The sequence below is a fragment of the Drosophila persimilis genome, unplaced genomic scaffold, assembly GCF_003286085.1.
Source record: "Drosophila persimilis strain 14011-0111.01,24,50 unplaced genomic scaffold, DperRS2 tig00000002-arrow-pilon, whole genome shotgun sequence".
NCBI lineage: Eukaryota > Metazoa > Arthropoda > Insecta > Diptera > Drosophilidae > Drosophila > Drosophila persimilis.
Window position 1 is genome coordinate 15,225,925 of NW_020825289.1, and position 18,683 is coordinate 15,244,607.

The following is an 18,683-nucleotide window of genomic DNA, read 5'->3' on the forward strand; positions in this document are numbered from 1 at the left end:
TTCTTAACTGGTCATCCACAAATGGAACTTTTTGGAATGTTTTAAAAAGATAGAATATTGGGCAGAAGTGGCGGTGGGGGGCTGGAGCAGCAGCAACAGCAACGTTAGATGTTAGCTTCCTCCTACCACGCTTTGCCGGCACAGGAGCCTGCGCTAACTGGTTGTTGGTACTGCATTTCCTTGTTGGCGATGCCGCAGCAGGAGGCCTGGACAGTGCATCTGGTATACCCATCGGTCGTTGCTGCTTGTGGTAGCAGTGCTCGAGAGTGAGCCATTGTCTCCGAATGCTAAAATAAGGAAAAGAAACCAAGATAAATATCCTTGCTCCTTGCAAAGAACTGGATTAAATACACACTTGTTGCTGATGATGTTGAGCTTGTCGGGGGGTACCAAATGGCAATTGGCAGCGGCCACTTGGCCAGCGGCTGCTGTTCAATATTGCGCTTCACCGTGGCCGTCTGCTGCTGTGCTGTTCCACTGGCCTGTACCGTGGCCGTATCCATATCACTGTCCATTTACTTGCAGTTCGAGCACATGCACTTTAGATCGGATCGAAATTTTTTTGAAATTTTCGCGGGCGCCACAGTTGAAAGTTGAAATTTAATTTGGTTTTGCAGCCCTAGTCAAGTCAAGTCACGACACGACACGCACCCATCGACTGTTTTAAAAACAGACGAGAACGACTATGGAGAGTACTTTCTACTATAACGTACTCCATAAGAACGTACTATAGTATTATAAATTATATTAATCAATTAATTGATTATTATTAATATAAAATATAATATATATATATTTTATAAAAATATTCTTTCGATACTATTGAATCGATTCTGCCAACGATTCTGCAGTCCTAGGCAAAAGATCCGTTATGTTTTGGCGTCGCCGCGCAAAAATGCAGAAAAAAAATGGTTACCACGGACGGACGGAATTTAAAATTTAAAAGCGGAAAAAACGGAAACCGACGCGGAATCGGACGACCACGCGCAGCCCACACAACTTTATTCCTACTACTTCAGCAGCGACGACACTGATGACTTTGACTTATCTACGGATAGTGGAGAATTTTCCGGCCATTTATCCGACGCGTCCTCGGTGTCTGCCGCATCGTCGGTGACAACAGTCATAAACTTAAAAATAGCTCAGCAAGAAGATAATATAAACTTTGCAGACATTTTTCTAATCACGATATACTGCCCAGACTTGGAAAAATAATTAATCATCAGAATATTATTAGTTTATCAGATGAATCTATTTTTAATATTTTATGTTATGTTCTATACAAATCTTCAGCTTATCTTGGCAGGAAATTTGAAATTTATTATCGAGATTGTATTTTGACACACTAACATTGTAGAGCCCTGACGTTAATTATCATTAATCAGACTTCGAATTTGATTAGCTTTTGACTAATTATGTGCGTCAGTTTTGATCGACTGCAAAATTAAATTAACTTCTGCAATGGACCGCAACCAGTTGGACGGTGATTTCCCTGCGCCAAATTTAAGGTCGTTGTGCCAAACTGAGACAAACGAGTTCTGGTATATTTTGAGCTATGATTCACATCGAGAAAGATTTGATTTTGTAAATTTTGTAATAATAAATACACAGATAAAGCTTTAATAGGAATCTCCGCTAACAAGCATACATCGTAATAATGGCATTAATACTAAGAATACAAACAGGCAACCGCTGAGGCACAAACTATAACTTTGTGTTAACGATATCCTCGCGCGACTCCGTCGTCTCCACCTCATTCCACTTTTGTATCTTTCCCGATCCGAAGGCCCAGAAGAACAGCGCGGGCAATATATACGCTGCTGCACCAATGATGAATATCCAGTGCCACTGATCGATCGTGTTCTAAGATAATGAATGAGAAGTGTTATTGGGTTTTATAGAATGTACTATGCATAGTATTATGTTATATGTACTCACCTCGTTTTTGGTAAAGGCAGCGACGATCAGCGGCGAAAAGATTCCTGGCGTGGTTCCGATGCAATTGATGATGCCGTACAGCGTGCCCGCATAATTGGGAGCCAAGTCCTGGGAGTTGGCCAAATTTGAGGCTGTCGCAGCGCCATTGAAGCCCAGCGATATCGTCATGATGGCCACACAAACATAGGGATCGCGGCCAAAGTAGGCCAGGATGATGAGCATAATGCCCGGCAAGATGTGAGCTGTCAGAAAACGGAAAAATTATTTCACGATTTCCATTCCCATTCACTCAATGAACTTACAAGGCAAGCAGAATGCTTTTCGCATTTTTGTAACCGTCCACCAGTCCCTGCGGCGTATCCAATCTGCCACGCCGCCGAATCCAAAGGCACAGATCAGACGGGCCACATGAGGCAGGCTGGACAGGACACCGGCGGAGGACAGATTGAAGCCCAGCACTTCGCTCAAGAACTTGGGTGTGGCCGTGATCAGGAAGAACAGTCCCCACATGCTGCCGTAATGGAGCAGCATCAAAGACCAGAACGGCATGGACAGGATCAGCTCCTTGTATGGTGGCCATTTCTATAACACGAGGAGTATGAGTACCTTTGATATTGTACATTGATTTCCCAGTTACCTTCTTATTGCTCAGAGTGTTGCCCAGACTGTTTTCAATGTACTCCCGCTCCTTGAGACTTATGGAGCTATGCTGCGCCGGGGTGTCTGCCACCAAATAGAACCACACTGCAACCACAATCAGCACGAAAATGCCAACAATGTAAAAGGCCCAGTCCCAACCGAGGTTCTCTATGATAACGCCACTGATCGGCCACGTGATGACTGTACCAAATGTACCCCCCATTAATGAGGCCACAAACTTTCCCTTCTCGTCCGGCGGAGACCACTTGGAGACCAGACTGTGGCAGCAGGGATAGACAACGCCATTGAGGAACCCAATGAGAAATCGCACAGCGAACACTGCGTATTTATCCCAAGCAGCGGCAGCCGGAGTCAGGGCTGTCAGGATTCCTGCCACCAGGCAGCTATAGCCCGCCACGTTTCGTGCTCCCAGCATTTCGGCCAAAGTGCCTGCTGGCAACGAGGTGATCATATAGCCATAGAAATATGCACCCAAAAGCAGAGCCTGATCCGACTGCGTCCAGTTGTAGCGTGGACCATACTGAACAGAAGGATTCGATGATGTAAAAGCAATGGGATAATGATTAAACCTATACTCACGTCGGGCAGAACCTCCACAGTGCCGTTCTCGTTACTGCTCGTATCCTCCACCATGGCTATTATATTTATGGAGAGATTCACCCGCATCATGTAGCTGAGGAGGCAGGCCATGAAGAGCATAATCGCCACATTGATCCGCTTGGGCACATAGACTGCAAAACGACACCAAATATTGTTTATTGACAGATCATTATTTAATTTTCAATTTCGGCACAGGCCCCTAGCAGCGCATTAGAGCAATTAGCGGATCATATAAGATATCTACTATGTGTGTTTGTGTCTGTTTCACCTGACGAAGCAATCTAATGAGCTGCGCATGCGCAACTTTCAATATTTGCGATTGGGATTTTCGGGGTATTTTGACTTCACTTCGCTGGATCCACATCACGTGAAGTGAATTGTTATTGATGAGACATATGCGCATATGAATCGTGTGCTTCCGCGGAATCAAAACGTGTAGCAATATTTTTGTCGTTCGGTTATTGGCTTGGGATACTTACAGCACGGAATGACGGCCATTTCGGCTTGTTTTCTTATGGCCTCTTTTGTGCCTTGTTTCAGGTGTCAGAGCTGAAAAGAGAACAGCGCAAAACAGTTAGGAAGAGTTTTATGATAAAAGCTTGTTCAACTTTTTTGGGGCTAATATAATGGGGGACTCCCTGGACTTACAAAAAAGTGGTACAGCATTGAGAAGTCTTAAGTTGCCCAATCCATACCATGTTGTTTCTTTAGTTTTGCTTCATGGCAGGAGACCCAAACGTGTCTATCAAGTTTTTAATGCGAATTGGCCAATAGCTCTTGACAAATTGATAATCTTAGTTACATGTGTTGTCTCCACTTCGAAAACCCTGACATATTCGCAATCCGTATCAGTAGAGAGTGCAGTGGTGGGGCTTATCGAACACTTGTCAAATTTAATAAGCACGTCTCGGTTGCCTCTAGCCGCTGGCACGTGAGTGCTGCAATTCGGTTAAATTGAGCTATGAACTGGAAAAAGTGCATAAATCAAATGCGAGAACCGATCGTGCGCTCATTTTTCGAGAAGGCTTTTGATGGGTATCAATGGCATTGTCGAAATCGGGCTTTGTTGTCGGAATCAGAATCAGAATCGAGTGACCAATTCATAGTGTAATTGCATCGCAACATGCAACTCTCATTCGGATCGTTCTGTTCTAACAAAATTTAACTTTTTGGCAGATGCTATCGAAATAGTTTTAGACTTAATAATGCCGCCCCTTGTCACAGCAAAGCAAAGGTTTTTACCGGTAATGGGAAGCATTTAAACAGCTGCCCTTCACTTCACTTCGCACAAAGGAAATGTTTGCGCGAAAGCTCTACAATACTGTACATAACATGTGCACTTACACGTACATATGTACATACTATGTACATATACTATATACTATACTATACTGTATGCATATAGGGCCTTGCATTATAAAAGAGTTTCAATTAAAGTCTCGCACAGTTGTTGACTTGAGTTGCGGAGAAAACGTAATTATCGCCTGCTGATATGACACAGATATTTCGACACAACTCATTTGGGCCAAAATTAGGGTGTTTTCCAACTGGTTAGCACACACACCACCCCACCCCACCCCGTACTACACCACAGAAATCCTCATCTGCCATTTCGAGTCTGTGTTTTTCCAATAATTATCCAACTGTTCCTTTAAATCAACAAAGGCCAATACAAGTTTAATCGATCTGAGCAATGCCAATAAGAGCTTTATGCTTGTCGCGATAAGCAATCTAAACGGGCCGCCAATCAGTTCTCTATTCTCAAAAGAACTCAGGGAATTCAAGGAAAGAAGCGCCATCTTATCGCAATCATTAGCACCATCACATCGGTGCTTAAACAGCAGCTGGTTCTGAAAGGGCCAGCTTTTTTTTTATTGATTGGAAAATCCTATATAATAGGCCCTACTTCATAGCTGCTGGGTAACGCCTGAATGGCAAACTATTTGCATGTGCTGGCGTGACATGGATGTGAATGGATAATTTTCGGAAAACTAATATGGCAAAACAGTGACCACAAGCTCAGTGATACTCGTACCCGTATAGACTGGACTGGCGATACGTGCACTGAAAGCTACGACACTTCCATTATACTCCAAGCAGATCAAGGAACGCAGCCTGCTAACGACCTTCGATATTGCCTTTAGCCGAATGTTTTGCTTGCATAAGAAAGTAATTTACTCAAGTTATAATTTGTGTGCTCAATACAGTCTTTCTGGTTTGTAAAAGTGCTAAAAGCCGAAACAAATCATCAGCACACCACAATATCTCCATAAAAATTCTGTCAGATACTCTTACGATTGCCAGTACGAGTATGTAGGTGTTTTGTCAGCCTCTTCTGTCTAATCTTGATCGCGTCGTCTTATCATCATCATCATGCACTGCCCTTCCCGCCAATGAATGACTTTATGAAAGCAGCACAACAATTTATGGGCCATAACGAGTGAATTATAAAAGGATGGAAGTGTGTGGATGGATGTGGTTGTGGATGTGGCCATGCGATAACAGAGCCCATCCGCTTGTAAACGCGATCATTAGAGTCTGGTTAATCGTCAATTAGCCGTAATCAGAGTGGACTCTATTCTTACTGGACTCCGGCAATATCGTTGGGGATGATAAATTTTGATTTGATTGATTTACAGTACAATACACGCAATCGAACACCCATAATGCTTTATGATCAGGTATATACTAATGAGTCGAAATATAGGTGAAGTAAACCAAAGTTCGCATGGGTATGCGCAGCACGCGTGCTATTTACATAAGACCTGGTGGCTGGTCATCCACTTGACATGGTTTGGTAGTTTACGAGCACGAGTGTCCCTCCCCTCCTCTCTATTTCTTTCGCTCCTCTACTCCTATGGGACGGATGTGTTTTTGGGTTTCTGTTCTGCTTTTGTTTGCATAGAATTCTGCAAGCGAATTCAACGACGGCATTGAACCGTAACTGGCAAACAAATCGAAATATATATAGTATGTAATGAACCCAGTAAAATAGCAGTTATTGTTGTAGATTATATCATTGTTGTTGTGGAATTTTGGTTCTCATAGCCGAAAGCTCTAATTCGCATTGAATTTTTGCATTTTTGCACGTGGTAATTATATATGAAACAAAAGTACACTCTTTAATTACGTAGCTCACTGAAAAACGTGAAATATATTGTGTAAGGACTGCAAATATTTCTCGTTTGACAATAAAGCTAAATCAATGTCACTTTTTCGATAAATTGCATGCGCATGCCAGTAAAGAACACTAAACAATGAGAAATATTGGGCGCTAATTTGTCAAACAAACGTCCAACGGTCTCGAATAATGAACTACAGTAAATTTGAATATTTTATACGTTTAAAGAACGACGCTGACTTGCACAATCACCTAGATAGTTCTGCCGATCGGGCCATCGCCATTGCGGTTGATATCCTCCTTTAATTATGGATTATCTCAAAAAAGTTGCGGCTTGTTGCCAAGGCACAAAAGATCACTTGTCCGAAAGCAATTTAGATTTGTTTCGAATAGATTGGTGGTCGCAGTTCAATGAATCGCACCCCAATAACGAAACCAGTTATTATTTGAAATGCAAATTTTAGTAAATTAAATAAAAATAGAAAATAGACAAGCCAAAAATAGGCTCAGGCTCCGCTGTACAGTTGGGCTCGGCACACACGCACAATCCAAGACAGACAAAAATAGACCGAAGAGGGCACGTCTCCAGAGACAGATTCAGGTTTGCAACGGCAAGTGTCCGTGGAGGTGTGTCCTCCTCAAAGAGCCCGTGCTCTGTGCACAACTGATTTGTATGTACTGTTTGTAATCGACTTTGACGGTTTATTTTTGCCTTTGAATTTCTTTCTTAAAAATCTGTAATATATCACACACATTGCCCACAACACGACACGCGATCATCAGCACACACCGACACTCTATATAGTTTTGATGAAGTTTTTGTTTTGTATTTCTTCGTGGCACAAATTCACCATGAAATTTCGCATGAAATTTTTCCATGACGGCCCCCTCCAGAGACAGAATAGTGTCCAAAGATTGTTGCCAAAGGTGTTGCCACTGTGGTAGCTAAACTGGATTTTCTTGTTGAAGTCCATTAATATCCTGCATCGAACTCACATTGTACGGACTTCCGTGGGACGACTGGACTTCCAACTGATTCAAGCTGCTGTAATGCCGTCAGCTGAGAGCGCCGCGGAGCTAATGAAACTGAATTGCCAACAGCCAATGGCATATATACTTGGACGACGTTTTTGAGCAAAAACCTCAACCAGCAGCCCAGCCCGCTGTCACACTCGCAGTCGCAGTCTCAGTCTCAGCAGCGCCAGTGGCAGTAGCAGTAGCAGAGCAGCGTACAAAAAAAAAAACGGTTAAAAATGTTTTAAATTGTTGTTGACGGTGGGTGACTTGTTGCTGTTTCTGTACGCTCCGCTGGCTGATAGCGTGCCAAAAGTCGCATGCGATTTGTGCAAACGCTGAAATATGGGAAAATTGTTAACAAAAAATCACAAAATCGTGCTAAATTGTGAATCAATAAACGATGACTAACAGTTGTTTCCTAAAGTTTCACTCCACCTATACGTTGTCAAAATTCAGGAGTAGACGCTAGAATGATTTATTTACTTTAAAAATTTAGCCGTTGATTATAGCTAAAAATTGGTCGACCAAATCGCTCTAAGCCCGAATGAAGATTTTAAAATACTTTTATAACACACGTGCCTTTGCTTTGTTGTGAAAATTCAGCAAACCGTTCATTTTTTAAATATTTTGTTTAATTAGCGCACTTGACAAATGCCAGCAAAAAGCCAGAGAAGCGCAAAAAAGTCACTTTATTAGCACGAATTTTTTTTTTATTGATAACTTTATTTCTAGGCTGCAGAGGAACTGTTCCAGTCGACAATGAACCCGATTCGTTCTGAATGAAGTGTAGTTGTCTGCCAAATAATTAACTTTTCCCAAAGATTAAGCTTTATTGCGATCTTTAGCTTCCTGGCCGCCTATCTCACGGTGTGGATGTGTGTGTGCCATAAAATAAATATTATCTCCTCGGGCTATCCACTTGTCTTGTACCATCCGACGGTTTTGGATGTTGCCAGCCCATAAAACTCAATTGATGCATTTAGCTGCTGGTTTCAGATAAGCGAAAAAGATGAGTTCTGATAAGATCTGTTAATTTTCCGACGTTTACCAAAGTTGTCAGGAAGCAACACAAAGATATAAAATTTCCTAATGAATTCCATGTTTATTAGATCGATTTTCACATGAAGATTCACTTTTAATACATATCATATATCTTGGCATGTCTTAGAACATATTAATTAACAATTTCCTTTAGTTTTTAAGCAGAAATAATAGTAAGAGGCATTTTGACTGATAAATTTTGATTTAGAACAGATAGATAACAGATTAACAAATAAAATTGGCTCTCAGGCCATGTTAACATAAAGCATGCGATGCGCACATACTTTTCCCACTAGCTCGCTGTATTCAATAATCTCGACGCGATCGCTATCAGTGCCAGTAATCTGTGAAAAAGATTAAAGCAAATCATTCAATAACAAGAGCTTGCTTGTAGAGGATTTACAATGAGAAGAGCTGTACCTGAACATAATCCTTATACTGCATGCAGGTTGTGGCGTCGAGCAGAAGCAGTACTTCCTCTAAATGCTCAAGTAAGAACTCGTTTACATCTCTAGCAGCTGCATCTTCATTTAGGCGTTGATACTTGTTTTTATCTAGCTTAGAACGAATGACTGAATGCAATTGTCGTTAGTTATCAGTGCCGAGAGGGATGGGATGGTAGCATGAGACCTACCGTCGGTGAGGAGTATCCACACGTAAGTCTCTGGGCAGAGCAAATATGAGGCAGACAGCTTTCCTTTGTAGCGCATCTTCGGACAGGAGTGTATGTAAAAGCCCATATAGTAATATTTCAGGGCAGGCGTAGTGGCAGCAATCGTCTGTACGAAATCGATTTCCCTACAAAAACAACCACACGAAGTGAATTGGTACTTTATCGTTTTAAATCATTTTTTGGAATATCTACCTCAGCGAGCCATATGTTCCCAGCGAGAGAAAACTGTAGTCTGGATCGTAAAAGAAGTACACGGAGCTAACCGACCCAGGCAAGATATCAATAACGCCCACGGCAATTAACTTCTCATCGAGCCAATACTGCTGATGGAACGATCCATAGCCCATTTCGGGCCCATCATCTGGCTTTTCGTTCTACAATGAAGTGAATCAAAGTAAACTAAAGTTTAATATATTGATAAATATATGAGGGTTATTTAAAATCAAATGTTGTGTAGCAACCTTCATGGGCGACACCTGCAGATGATCCTGGTAGGCCCTCCGATCCTTGGGCAGATCATTGTGTATCGCTATTTGATACTTTCTGTACAGCGCATAGCTCTCGGGTAGAGTCCGTTTAAATTCCTCGCTATAGACGTGTACCAAACTCAACTGCGGATAGATTTTTCATATATATTTAATTACCTTAAGGGGAGATTTGATCAAAAACCGCTGCATACTAGCTAGGGTGAGGCGTGCAGGATTATCATTGTGTATGACTACTTGATATTTTCGGTACAGTGCTAGTACCTCCTCGGCACACGTATGCTGTGTGTCTGAGGAATCGACCAAAACGATCTGTAAGAACACAAACAGCACAAACACAGTGTGTCTACATATAGGGAGACTAATACTCAGGGTCAAACACGAACTAAACAAACAATACATAGCACAAAAATAGAAAATTCACGCTAACCAGGCTAAGTTCTGCAAACGGTCAAATAAATATTCTATGAATGTACTCACCTTCAGATGATGCTTGTTTGTTTCGCTGGTTGCCGATAAAAAGTCAGTTAAACTCTTCTCCTGCGTGAATGCTTTCTGTGATGATTGCTGTGCGGTATCACCCAACTTAGCCTGCCGGCGTTCCAAGCGCATCTGCTTGGCTTTCTTGCACGGCTTATTTGATATCACCGCCGCAGCTATTGAAGAGGATATTAGAAACTATATTTATGCAGATCAGTGAAAGGATACCCACATTTGGTGGATCCCTGCGATGGCGATTGGGTTAATGGCACCTGTGCAGCTCTGGCCGGCTTTGCTTTTGATTTTTGAGCCTTTGCGAGTAACACAGCCTGTTCCACATTGATTACAGCTGGACTCTTATCTGGCATCTGAGGCTGCGGCTCGCTGGCAGGTGCATCCACACTCGCAGTTACGTCATCCTCATTTCCTGCGCGTGCCGCCTGCTCGACCGGGTCACGTTTGCCATCACGCAAAAATCGATTCATACGTCTAAGTATTCGCTTGTTGGACTTCGTCAGCTTGAATTCCAATGCATCACATTTGATGGTATAACAGGGGCAACAGGTCTCCTTGTTCTTTAGCTTATAGCAGTAGTTCCCGCATCTGCGCCAGCCCCGATCAATGAGATTTTGGTAGTCTTGGCAGTCCAAGCGATATGCATGCATACCTTTAAAAGCAACAACAAATTGAGTCATTGCACCTGGTCCGGTCTTCTGTTCTTACCATTGGATTTGCTGCAGTTAATGCCTGTGCAGTATCCACATTTTCCGAGCTGGCTTCCATAGTATTTCACAATGCTGACACTCATGATCCGTTTTTATCTGATCCAACTGCAAGCATTCCCTTCCATTCGCATTTATTATAAACAAAAAGATTTTGCGAAATTTGTACTGTCGACCCTCAGAATTATACCAAAATATACCGTCTCACTTCAAAAATATACCGTAAATATACTAACGAATTCATTGTATTGAAGTTGCATCATATTCCTTGTTTTTGATATTCGGCTGAATATTACTGGCTAGCTAAGACCCTCAACTTTGAACTCATTCCGATTATAAAATCCATTTCCTGTAAGCCTGTAATGTTTATTGCATTGTTTACAAAATAGCAAAAACCATTTCCATTACATTAATTGTTTTTACATGGTAACTACACGCCAACTACAGACTTGCTACGTATGAACTACATTGGTTTTTTGTTGAACTTGTTTTTTAAACCTTGTTTGAGTCAAAATACAGTAAAAGCAAGTATTTAAAATAAACCAGTCAAGTAGAAAATAGATTCATTGATTGGATAAAATGATGTGGGCAGGGCTGAGAGATCTATCTAGCTAGTATAATTCGGCGGAATATCAAAAATGAGTAAGATGTACATATAATAGAACTGGAAATGTATGGTATATTTTAAAACGAGACGGTATATTTTGGTATATTTCTGGGGGCACTGCTGGCCTGCAAGTCGGTTAATTTGGTGCTGGGGAGTCTTGTAACAAAATCAGATTAACAATAGTTTATAAACCGATTAGGTACACAAATCAAAAATGAAATAGGCTGGAAACAACGAGAGCACATAATCTGTAAGTGTATTGGTCCATGAAAGATCAAATTCAGACAAAGGGCAACAATTAAAGTGTCTGAATTATGTGTGGGCTTGTGAAGTGCGTAGTTACCAAGTGAAAGTTTTCAATGCTCTTGCTGAGAACAAGATGCATTTCTAATCCTTATATCGGGTCAAAGTACTATAATCCGCCAGACGCAATGGTGACTTCATATGTAGCCCATTCCTAATTAACGTCAGTGGGTACTGGCCAACGACCTTCGGCCAAACCGAATCAGTTCAATCATATTCTGTCGCTTCCTCTAAGCCTTTGTCCGGTAGTAAATGATAGTAATCGAAGCAGTATTGATTATCTATATGGTTAAATGTAGCTAATAAAGCTTTTTTTGCTTCGACAGTGCACAATGATTGACGCGGCGTCTGCCGAGCTGGCCAGCCACAAATTGAATGCACAATTTGATGACAATCTGAAACTGGCGCACGAAGAGGATAAAATAAACCATGTCAATGGGAAAGAGGCGCCAAAACCGACACCACCTCTATCAGACGTACCCGCCGAACTGCAGACTTCGTACCGAAGCCTGTTTGTTGCTTGCCAGGAACACGCCGCATTCTTTGCCAAAGATCACACTGAATTTGGCCAACGCTTGCATGCCGCCCACATTGCCTGGCAGGACTTTATAGTGCTTGCCAATCGACTCGTCCTGCAAATCGAGGTCTTTGCCCATGAGTACGACTTTGATGAACAGACACCAGGGAATGGGTATCGCAGCTTCGTGTACGTAACCAATGCATGCATTTCACATGGCATCAACATATGCAAGCAACTGCTCGCCACACGCAACACTATGTTTTTCCGGAAGAAGGTCTACATGAAGGAAGTAGAGGCCTGCTCGCAGCTGCTTTCCTCGATATGTACTTGCCTGCAGTATCTCCTCATACTGCGGCAATGGTCGGCCAATACAGGAGATCTGTTTGCTTGCGGCAGCCACACTGCGGAGCAGCTCTTCGAGTTGGGCGACACCATCAATCAGTATTGTTTCTATGGACGTTGCTTGGGATTCCAGTACGGCGACTCCATACGTGGTATTCTACGCTTCCTGGGCATCAGCATGGCCAGCTACTCCGAGTCCTATTACTCACGGGCGGATGATGGGACTATTGTGAAAACCACGCGCAGTCTTTGGACCAGTGGCAAGTACCTGATGAACCCAGAGCTACGAGCCCGGCGTATTGTCAACATCTCGCAGAATGCAAAAATTGACTTTTGCAAGTCCTTCTGGTTTCTGGCCGAGTCGGAGCTAATGCACAAATTGCCCAGCATCGTGGGCACCTCCATTAAGGTGAATCGGCTAATCGAGCTGCCGGCGGAGCCGTTTCAATTACCGCGACGAAAGAACTTTAAGGCGAGTGAGCAGCAGCAGCAAAACAGCAGCGATGTAAACCAAAACCAAGGCAACGATGAGGATGCCATTCAATTTGTGGACATACCAGTTCCCAGTGCTCATCTGGGACCGGGTCTGCCCATTTCAGTACGGCTGCTCAGCGCCAAGCGACGCTCTGGAATGCTAGGCGAAGGACGCTATCGCGGTTGGCACAAGCCCACTCCACCCAGTCGTTCAATATTGTTTCACTGCCATGGTGGTGGCTTCGTGGCCCAATCATCAAAATCTCACGAGCTCTATCTTCGCGATTGGGCTGTAGCTCTGGACTGCCCCATACTTTCGGTGGACTACAGTCTAGCACCGGAAGCTCCCTTTCCGCGAGCCCTTCAGGAAGTATTTTATGCGTACTGTTGGCTCTTGAAGAATGCCGAGCACCTGGGAACGACAGCTGAGCGAATTGTGTGTGCTGGTGACTCCGCTGGTGCGAATCTCTCCATCGGAGTGGCTCTCAAATGCATTGAGCAGGGTGTGCGTATCCCGGATGGATTGTTTCTGGCCTACTGTCCGACTCTCGTCAGTTTTGTGCCGAGTCCAGCACGTTTGCTGTGCCTCATGGATCCCTTGCTACCTTTTGGCTTCATGATGCGGTGTCTGCGTGCCTATGCCGCCCCCGCCAAGGAAACTTTGCAGCTGAATGCTAAGCATGTGGAGGAGGCGGCCCAAATACGCAATGCTCCAAAATCATCCCTGGGAAGTGCAACTTCCAGTCGGCGTACTTCATTGGCCAGAAGTACACTAACATCTCTGGAAGCAAACCCCGATGAAGATGACGAGAGCAGTGATACTTTTGCCAGTGCCTCGGCATCGTACCACAGCCAGGCCGTGGAACGAACCGATTTGCCGAACAGCGAGGGTGATAACAGCTCGTGCGTGTCTTTCGAAGACGATTCGCAGCCCATTGTCCATTACCCTGTTGAGATTTCAGCAGACCCTCCCAAGGATCTCGAATCCGCAGCTTATATTGATCAGTTTTTGGATAAATATCTCATTGACACGGCCACCATGGAGGCGACCGAGGAGACAACTCTTCCAGCACCACAAGTGAAGTCCAATGGCCTTGGCAAGATTATTTCTGACGAAAACATACTGGTAGAGACAGGACGTGACCTCATTGCGATAGATACGCTGCAGGGTCGGTGGCAAGAAGCCGTCAACAATATAACCAACACCCTGTCGCGCTGCACAAAATCTTACGAAATTCATGGCAGCAGTGCTCTTAGCCCACAGGATGTTCGCAATATGGACGCATTGATAGCCCGCAGTCCCAGCGAAGAGTTTGCCTTCGACGTGCCTAAGGATCCGTTTTTATCGCCCTATTGGGCTACCGACGACTGGCTATCCCAACTGCCAGAGACAAAGATTCTCGTAAGTTTAAAAAAGAATTAACAGCACGAAATAATGGTATATGATTAATCCACTTGTTATGATTTTATGTGCAGACCCTGAACATGGATCCCTGTCTTGATGACTGCGTCATGTTTGCTAAAAAGCTTAAACGGCTGGGACGCCAAGTAAACTTGGAAATACTGGAGGGTCTCCCACATGGATTTCTAAATTTTACTATGGTATTTATCAACTTCTAGCAATTGCAACCTACCAAATGCACAAACTAATGGTGTTCCTTTCTTAGCTATCAAATGAGGCTATGGATGGGTCCAAGCACTGCATCAAATTATTGCAGGCACTACTCAAGGTAACATAAAAACCCAGATATTGTGACAAGAACAGAACAGCTGACAGTGAGGATTCCACCACTCCAGCCATAGAGCAATTTCTATAGATTCATAAGTTGAATATAATCCACTTGATCCAGTGAGGTGGATATTCGCACGTAAAGGTTATTCGGTCGATCTCCACCAGTGGATCTTTCCAACCAATTACATCTGTTGGAGGAAAGTACAAGATATTCTTTGCTATACGCACTTTACTTGCTTTATGTTTTATTTCTGCAATCTCAAGCGTTTTTTATACACTTTTTATACGGTTTGACACAGATTTTTGTTATTTTTTATACATATACAAATATAGATACGTAGGTTAAGGCTTTTAGGATAAGCAAGCCAATTATTCAAGTATTGGAAGCATGTAAACATGCAATATTTATTACATATATGTATGTACAATGTACAAAATATGTTCCAGGCACAAACTCGCTAAGAGTCATTTAATGTAAAGCGTGCCGAATATGTGCCTGATACGATGCATATAAATGTATAAGCAATGCATTCACATCCCCGAATAGTTTGTGCATGCATACACTATATACACTACTCTACTCTATGGAGGCTAGCACGTTATACTTACATATATTTCTAAAATGCTGGAGATATGCTTAGTTTTCTTTGCCTATCCCCCGGGAAATCTTACAAATCTATCTTTGACTTTAAATACGTTTGTAATCTCTGTCTAAACAATACCCCAGTGCAGCGTTATATATGTATGCGAATAAACGGTTATTGCCATTAAATATTTGCAATTTTAGGCTCAGATTGAGAACCAGAGGCTATTATTATTACAGGTTTGTTTTTATTGAGCAAAAGAAGCGGTTTCGCTGATTCTTAAAAGTTAGGTATGAGCTTGTACGTGGGAGGATGATTCATAAAGTGATATAAATATGAGAGGAGACAGTATACTCCTGCCTTATGTCTCGTTGTCTTCGATCTTGGGCGCCAGGTAGTAGCGTATGTGGCCCAGATCCTTGATTGCATACTCCACCACCAGGGGCACATCTGCGCACATCGACAGCTGCACTTGGGTGGACAATGGAGTGGCTTTTGTGAAGGCGTTCAGGTAGCGACAAGCGAATGTAAGCGTCACTGGCTCCTGCATTTCAATGGTGACGGACTCCTCCTCCTTATCCACGTTGCCAGTTTGGGCCAGCTTAATGTTGGCAGTACCCACATCACCGCTGGCCGAGAATTTGACACCTTCTTTGGTACAGCAAATGACTACCGATTCGCTGAACTGCGACAAGTCACGGCAAATGCGAGCAAACTCCATGGCCGGCATACGGACTACACAAGAAAAGTCCGTTTCCGGTATGCCCAAATGCTCCTGATCGAGATTCATTAGTTTCATCTCATAGTCGGAGACCTTCTCCTGATTAGCCGACTCGAACATGATGGTAACTGTGTCCGCATTATCCTGCGCTTTCATCGTCACGTTGTCCTCGTTGTTGGCACACTTCAGAATTTTGGCCATGCTTCCCAGATTCATGCCCATTGAAAGATTGCGATCACAGCGGAACTTGTCAAATCCATCGGATCGCAGCGTCAGCGACACCAAAGACACATGAGAGTTGTCCATGGCTTGCAGCTGGGGTGGGGTGGGCGTTGAAAAATTAGTTCAGTTGCTCCGAAAATGGTTTTTGTGTGTCAATGTACCTGAATCCCCGAATCGCTGCAGTCGAAGGTGGCCTCGTTAAGCAAATCCTTGATGGCGTCGAGAATCTTCTTCAGAATTGTAGCTTGTCCCAAACGTGCCTCGAACATGATGCCTCTAGGTTAATAATACGAAATGCAATTTATGCGAATCGATGTAGTGTGTGCTATGGCTCTGGCTGCTGATGGAATTGCTGTGCAATTGTACAACCCAATATGGATAATGTGGCTGAAGCAGTGACTTAAAATCGAGTGACGAACGTGTTGCAAAAAATTACATCGATCAGGCGGGCAAAAATGAGCGGGATAGCGATGTACAATGCCGCAGATAGTATCGATAAGGTCTTGTCGATATGTAGGATCATTAATGATCGAGCTGCCAACCTACGTGTATTTCAGCAGCCCTGGTGCCCATATAAGGGTATATAGAAATCGAATAAAAGCAAATATTTAAAATAAACCAGTCAAGGATTCACTAATCGGATAACATTATGTCTTTGCGCGAATAGAGCAACATTTTGCATACCCTGGGAAATGGATGTTATAGAACTGATTTATTTTTGTCTTCCAAGGCTCCGTAGGTATCAGGATCGACATAAATATACACAGGATACTAATAATGTACTTGAATGTGTCTAAAGAATATCAATTTGAGAAAAGGTCTTAATAAATTTCGTTTGATCTTCATATAAAATTAGCGAAATAGGGTGTACAAAGGGCTATACACGCATCACGTCTTTAAATACCAGCAACATTGCGACTCTTTTTTGGTTGGACTTTTTCGTTTAACCCTGTTTTTACAATAAATACAATAAAAGCAAGGATTAAAAACTATCCAATCTTGTAGAAAATTGATTCATCACTCGTATAAAATTATGTGGGCATGGCTAAATGTTCTATATAGCTGGGAATATTCGACGGAATAAAGAATTGAGCAATTGGAATGATACTCGTTTGTTTATGCTACTGTTGTATGAACAAAAGTGCCTTGTGCGTATGCCTATAGAGGCTGCTGTAAGTCCTGATGTCACAGGGCACTCCCCAAAAACAGCCGCTGTTCCACGGCTATTCCGTGCTTTCCACCTTCTTCGCATTTACAGTTAAAGTCGAGCCACAGAGTCTGCAGCGATGCCGAAACGACCAGCGGCGCCCTTTGGCGCAGTTGTGGCCCACTACTCCCTGCCTCAGCCACCAGAAGACGAATTTCATAGGAAAACAATTGAAAAAGGAGGAAAAAGAACAGACCCTGGACGGCATCTGGACACCGGCGTCTTCAGGATTCTGGCGTCTGGTGCGATGGAAAGACCGTGGAGAACGTGCGTGAGCCGTGGGGAATGGGGCCTGCTCCACCTCTGCCTGTACCTGTGCCTGCCGCCTTCCTGCTGTTCTCTCGACCGAGTACCGCGACGGGAACGGAACCACGACGACGAGCGATACCCTTCAAGGATGTGGGCGATGCGCACGCCCTGGACGTGTCGGTGGCGGAGAGGCGCATCTACTGGACTGACCAGAAGACCAAGTGCATCTTCCGGGCCTTTCTCAATGGCTGCTATGTGCAGCAGCAGTCCTGTATCAGGACTACGTGTACTGGAGCGACTGGAACACCGGCGACATTGAGCGGGTGCACAAGACGACGGGCGAGAACCGCAGCCTCGTCCACTCGGGCATGACTTACATCACTTCGCTGCTTTTGTGTAACGACAAGCGACCGGTGGGGCTAATACGTGCAAGATCAACAACGGGAGCTGCTCCCACCTGTGCCTGGCCCAGCCCGCAGACGGGGCATGACCTGTGTCTGCCCCACCCACTACCAGCTGGCCAAGGACTATGATCCGATCTCGCATTACATTTACTGGGTAAGGAGAATTAGCAGAAGCTGAGCGCGGTGTCCCTAATATCCCTAATCCTTCTTTTTCTTTTCAAGATCGAAGGCAGGAGTCACAGCATCAAGCGTTCTCAGCAAATGGCACAAAGGTGAGCCTCTTGGCCAACTCCTGACAGCCGTTCGACATTGCAATCGACATCATTGGGCGGCTGCTCTTTTGGACCTGCTCCTACTCCAACAGCATTAACGTGACAAGGTGAATATCTCTTTCTCTCCGATTCATCCGCACAATTGTGTTCCCAAAGCGTTGCCTCTTTTAGCTTCCTGGGTGAATCCGTAGGCGTCAACGATACCGGGGACTCGGAGAAGCCTCGCAACATTGCCGTGCATGCCAAGAAGCGTTTGCTCTTCTGGACAGATGTCAGCAGCCATCAGGCCATCATTCGGGCCCGATTCGA

General features: G+C 43.8%; 4 protein-coding genes across 6 annotated transcripts; 1 reads left to right on the top strand and 3 right to left on the bottom strand.

Moving 5' to 3' along the window:
- Window positions 1-1,580: 1,580 nt before the first annotated feature.
- Window positions 1,581-7,471, bottom strand: LOC6593269 (sialin). 2 transcript variants are annotated; one of them, XM_002018151.2, is made up of 7 exons: window positions 7,316-7,471; window positions 3,678-3,747; window positions 3,178-3,329; window positions 2,576-3,118; window positions 2,241-2,520; window positions 1,939-2,180; window positions 1,581-1,863 (listed from the first exon to the last, which is right to left on the bottom strand). In XM_002018151.2, exons 2-7 carry the CDS (start codon window positions 3,694-3,696, stop codon window positions 1,705-1,707), a joined length of 1,395 nt encoding a protein of 464 aa, XP_002018187.1. In that variant the 5' UTR covers window positions 3,697-3,747; window positions 7,316-7,471; the 3' UTR covers window positions 1,581-1,704. The 2 variants fall into 2 exon arrangements, with proteins under 2 accessions (XP_002018187.1, XP_026841226.1); XM_026985425.1 differs by lacking the exon at window positions 7,316-7,471 and adding an exon at window positions 3,847-3,909.
- A 942-nt stretch (window positions 7,472-8,413) lies between these two features.
- On the bottom strand, window positions 8,414-10,880 carry LOC6593172 (arginyl-tRNA--protein transferase 1). Of its 2 annotated transcripts, none has more exons than XM_026985423.1 (8): window positions 10,739-10,880; window positions 10,248-10,682; window positions 10,016-10,191; window positions 9,512-9,661; window positions 9,243-9,424; window positions 9,012-9,175; window positions 8,798-8,949; window positions 8,414-8,721 (listed from the first exon to the last, which is right to left on the bottom strand). In XM_026985423.1, exons 1-8 carry the CDS (start codon window positions 10,821-10,823, stop codon window positions 8,623-8,625), a joined length of 1,443 nt encoding a protein of 480 aa, XP_026841224.1. In that variant the 5' UTR covers window positions 10,824-10,880; the 3' UTR covers window positions 8,414-8,622. The 2 variants fall into 2 exon arrangements, with proteins under 2 accessions (XP_026841224.1, XP_026841225.1); XM_026985424.1 differs by lacking the exon at window positions 9,512-9,661 and adding an exon at window positions 9,695-9,847.
- A 610-nt stretch (window positions 10,881-11,490) lies between these two features.
- Window positions 11,491-15,468, top strand: LOC6593171 (hormone-sensitive lipase). Its single transcript, XM_002018149.2, has 4 exons — window positions 11,491-11,594; window positions 11,974-14,385; window positions 14,460-14,585; window positions 14,651-15,468. The coding sequence occupies exons 2-4, from the start codon at window positions 11,980-11,982 to the stop codon at window positions 14,720-14,722; spliced, it is 2,604 nt and encodes an 867-aa protein (XP_002018185.1). The 5' UTR covers window positions 11,491-11,594; window positions 11,974-11,979; the 3' UTR covers window positions 14,723-15,468.
- A 58-nt stretch (window positions 15,469-15,526) lies between these two features.
- LOC6593170 (proliferating cell nuclear antigen) lies at window positions 15,527-16,642 on the bottom strand. The gene is made up of 2 exons (XM_002018148.2): window positions 16,404-16,642; window positions 15,527-16,335 (listed from the first exon to the last, which is right to left on the bottom strand). Exons 1-2 carry the CDS (start codon window positions 16,509-16,511, stop codon window positions 15,661-15,663), a joined length of 783 nt encoding a protein of 260 aa, XP_002018184.1. The 5' UTR covers window positions 16,512-16,642; the 3' UTR covers window positions 15,527-15,660.
- Between the last annotated feature and the right edge of the window lie 2,041 nt (window positions 16,643-18,683).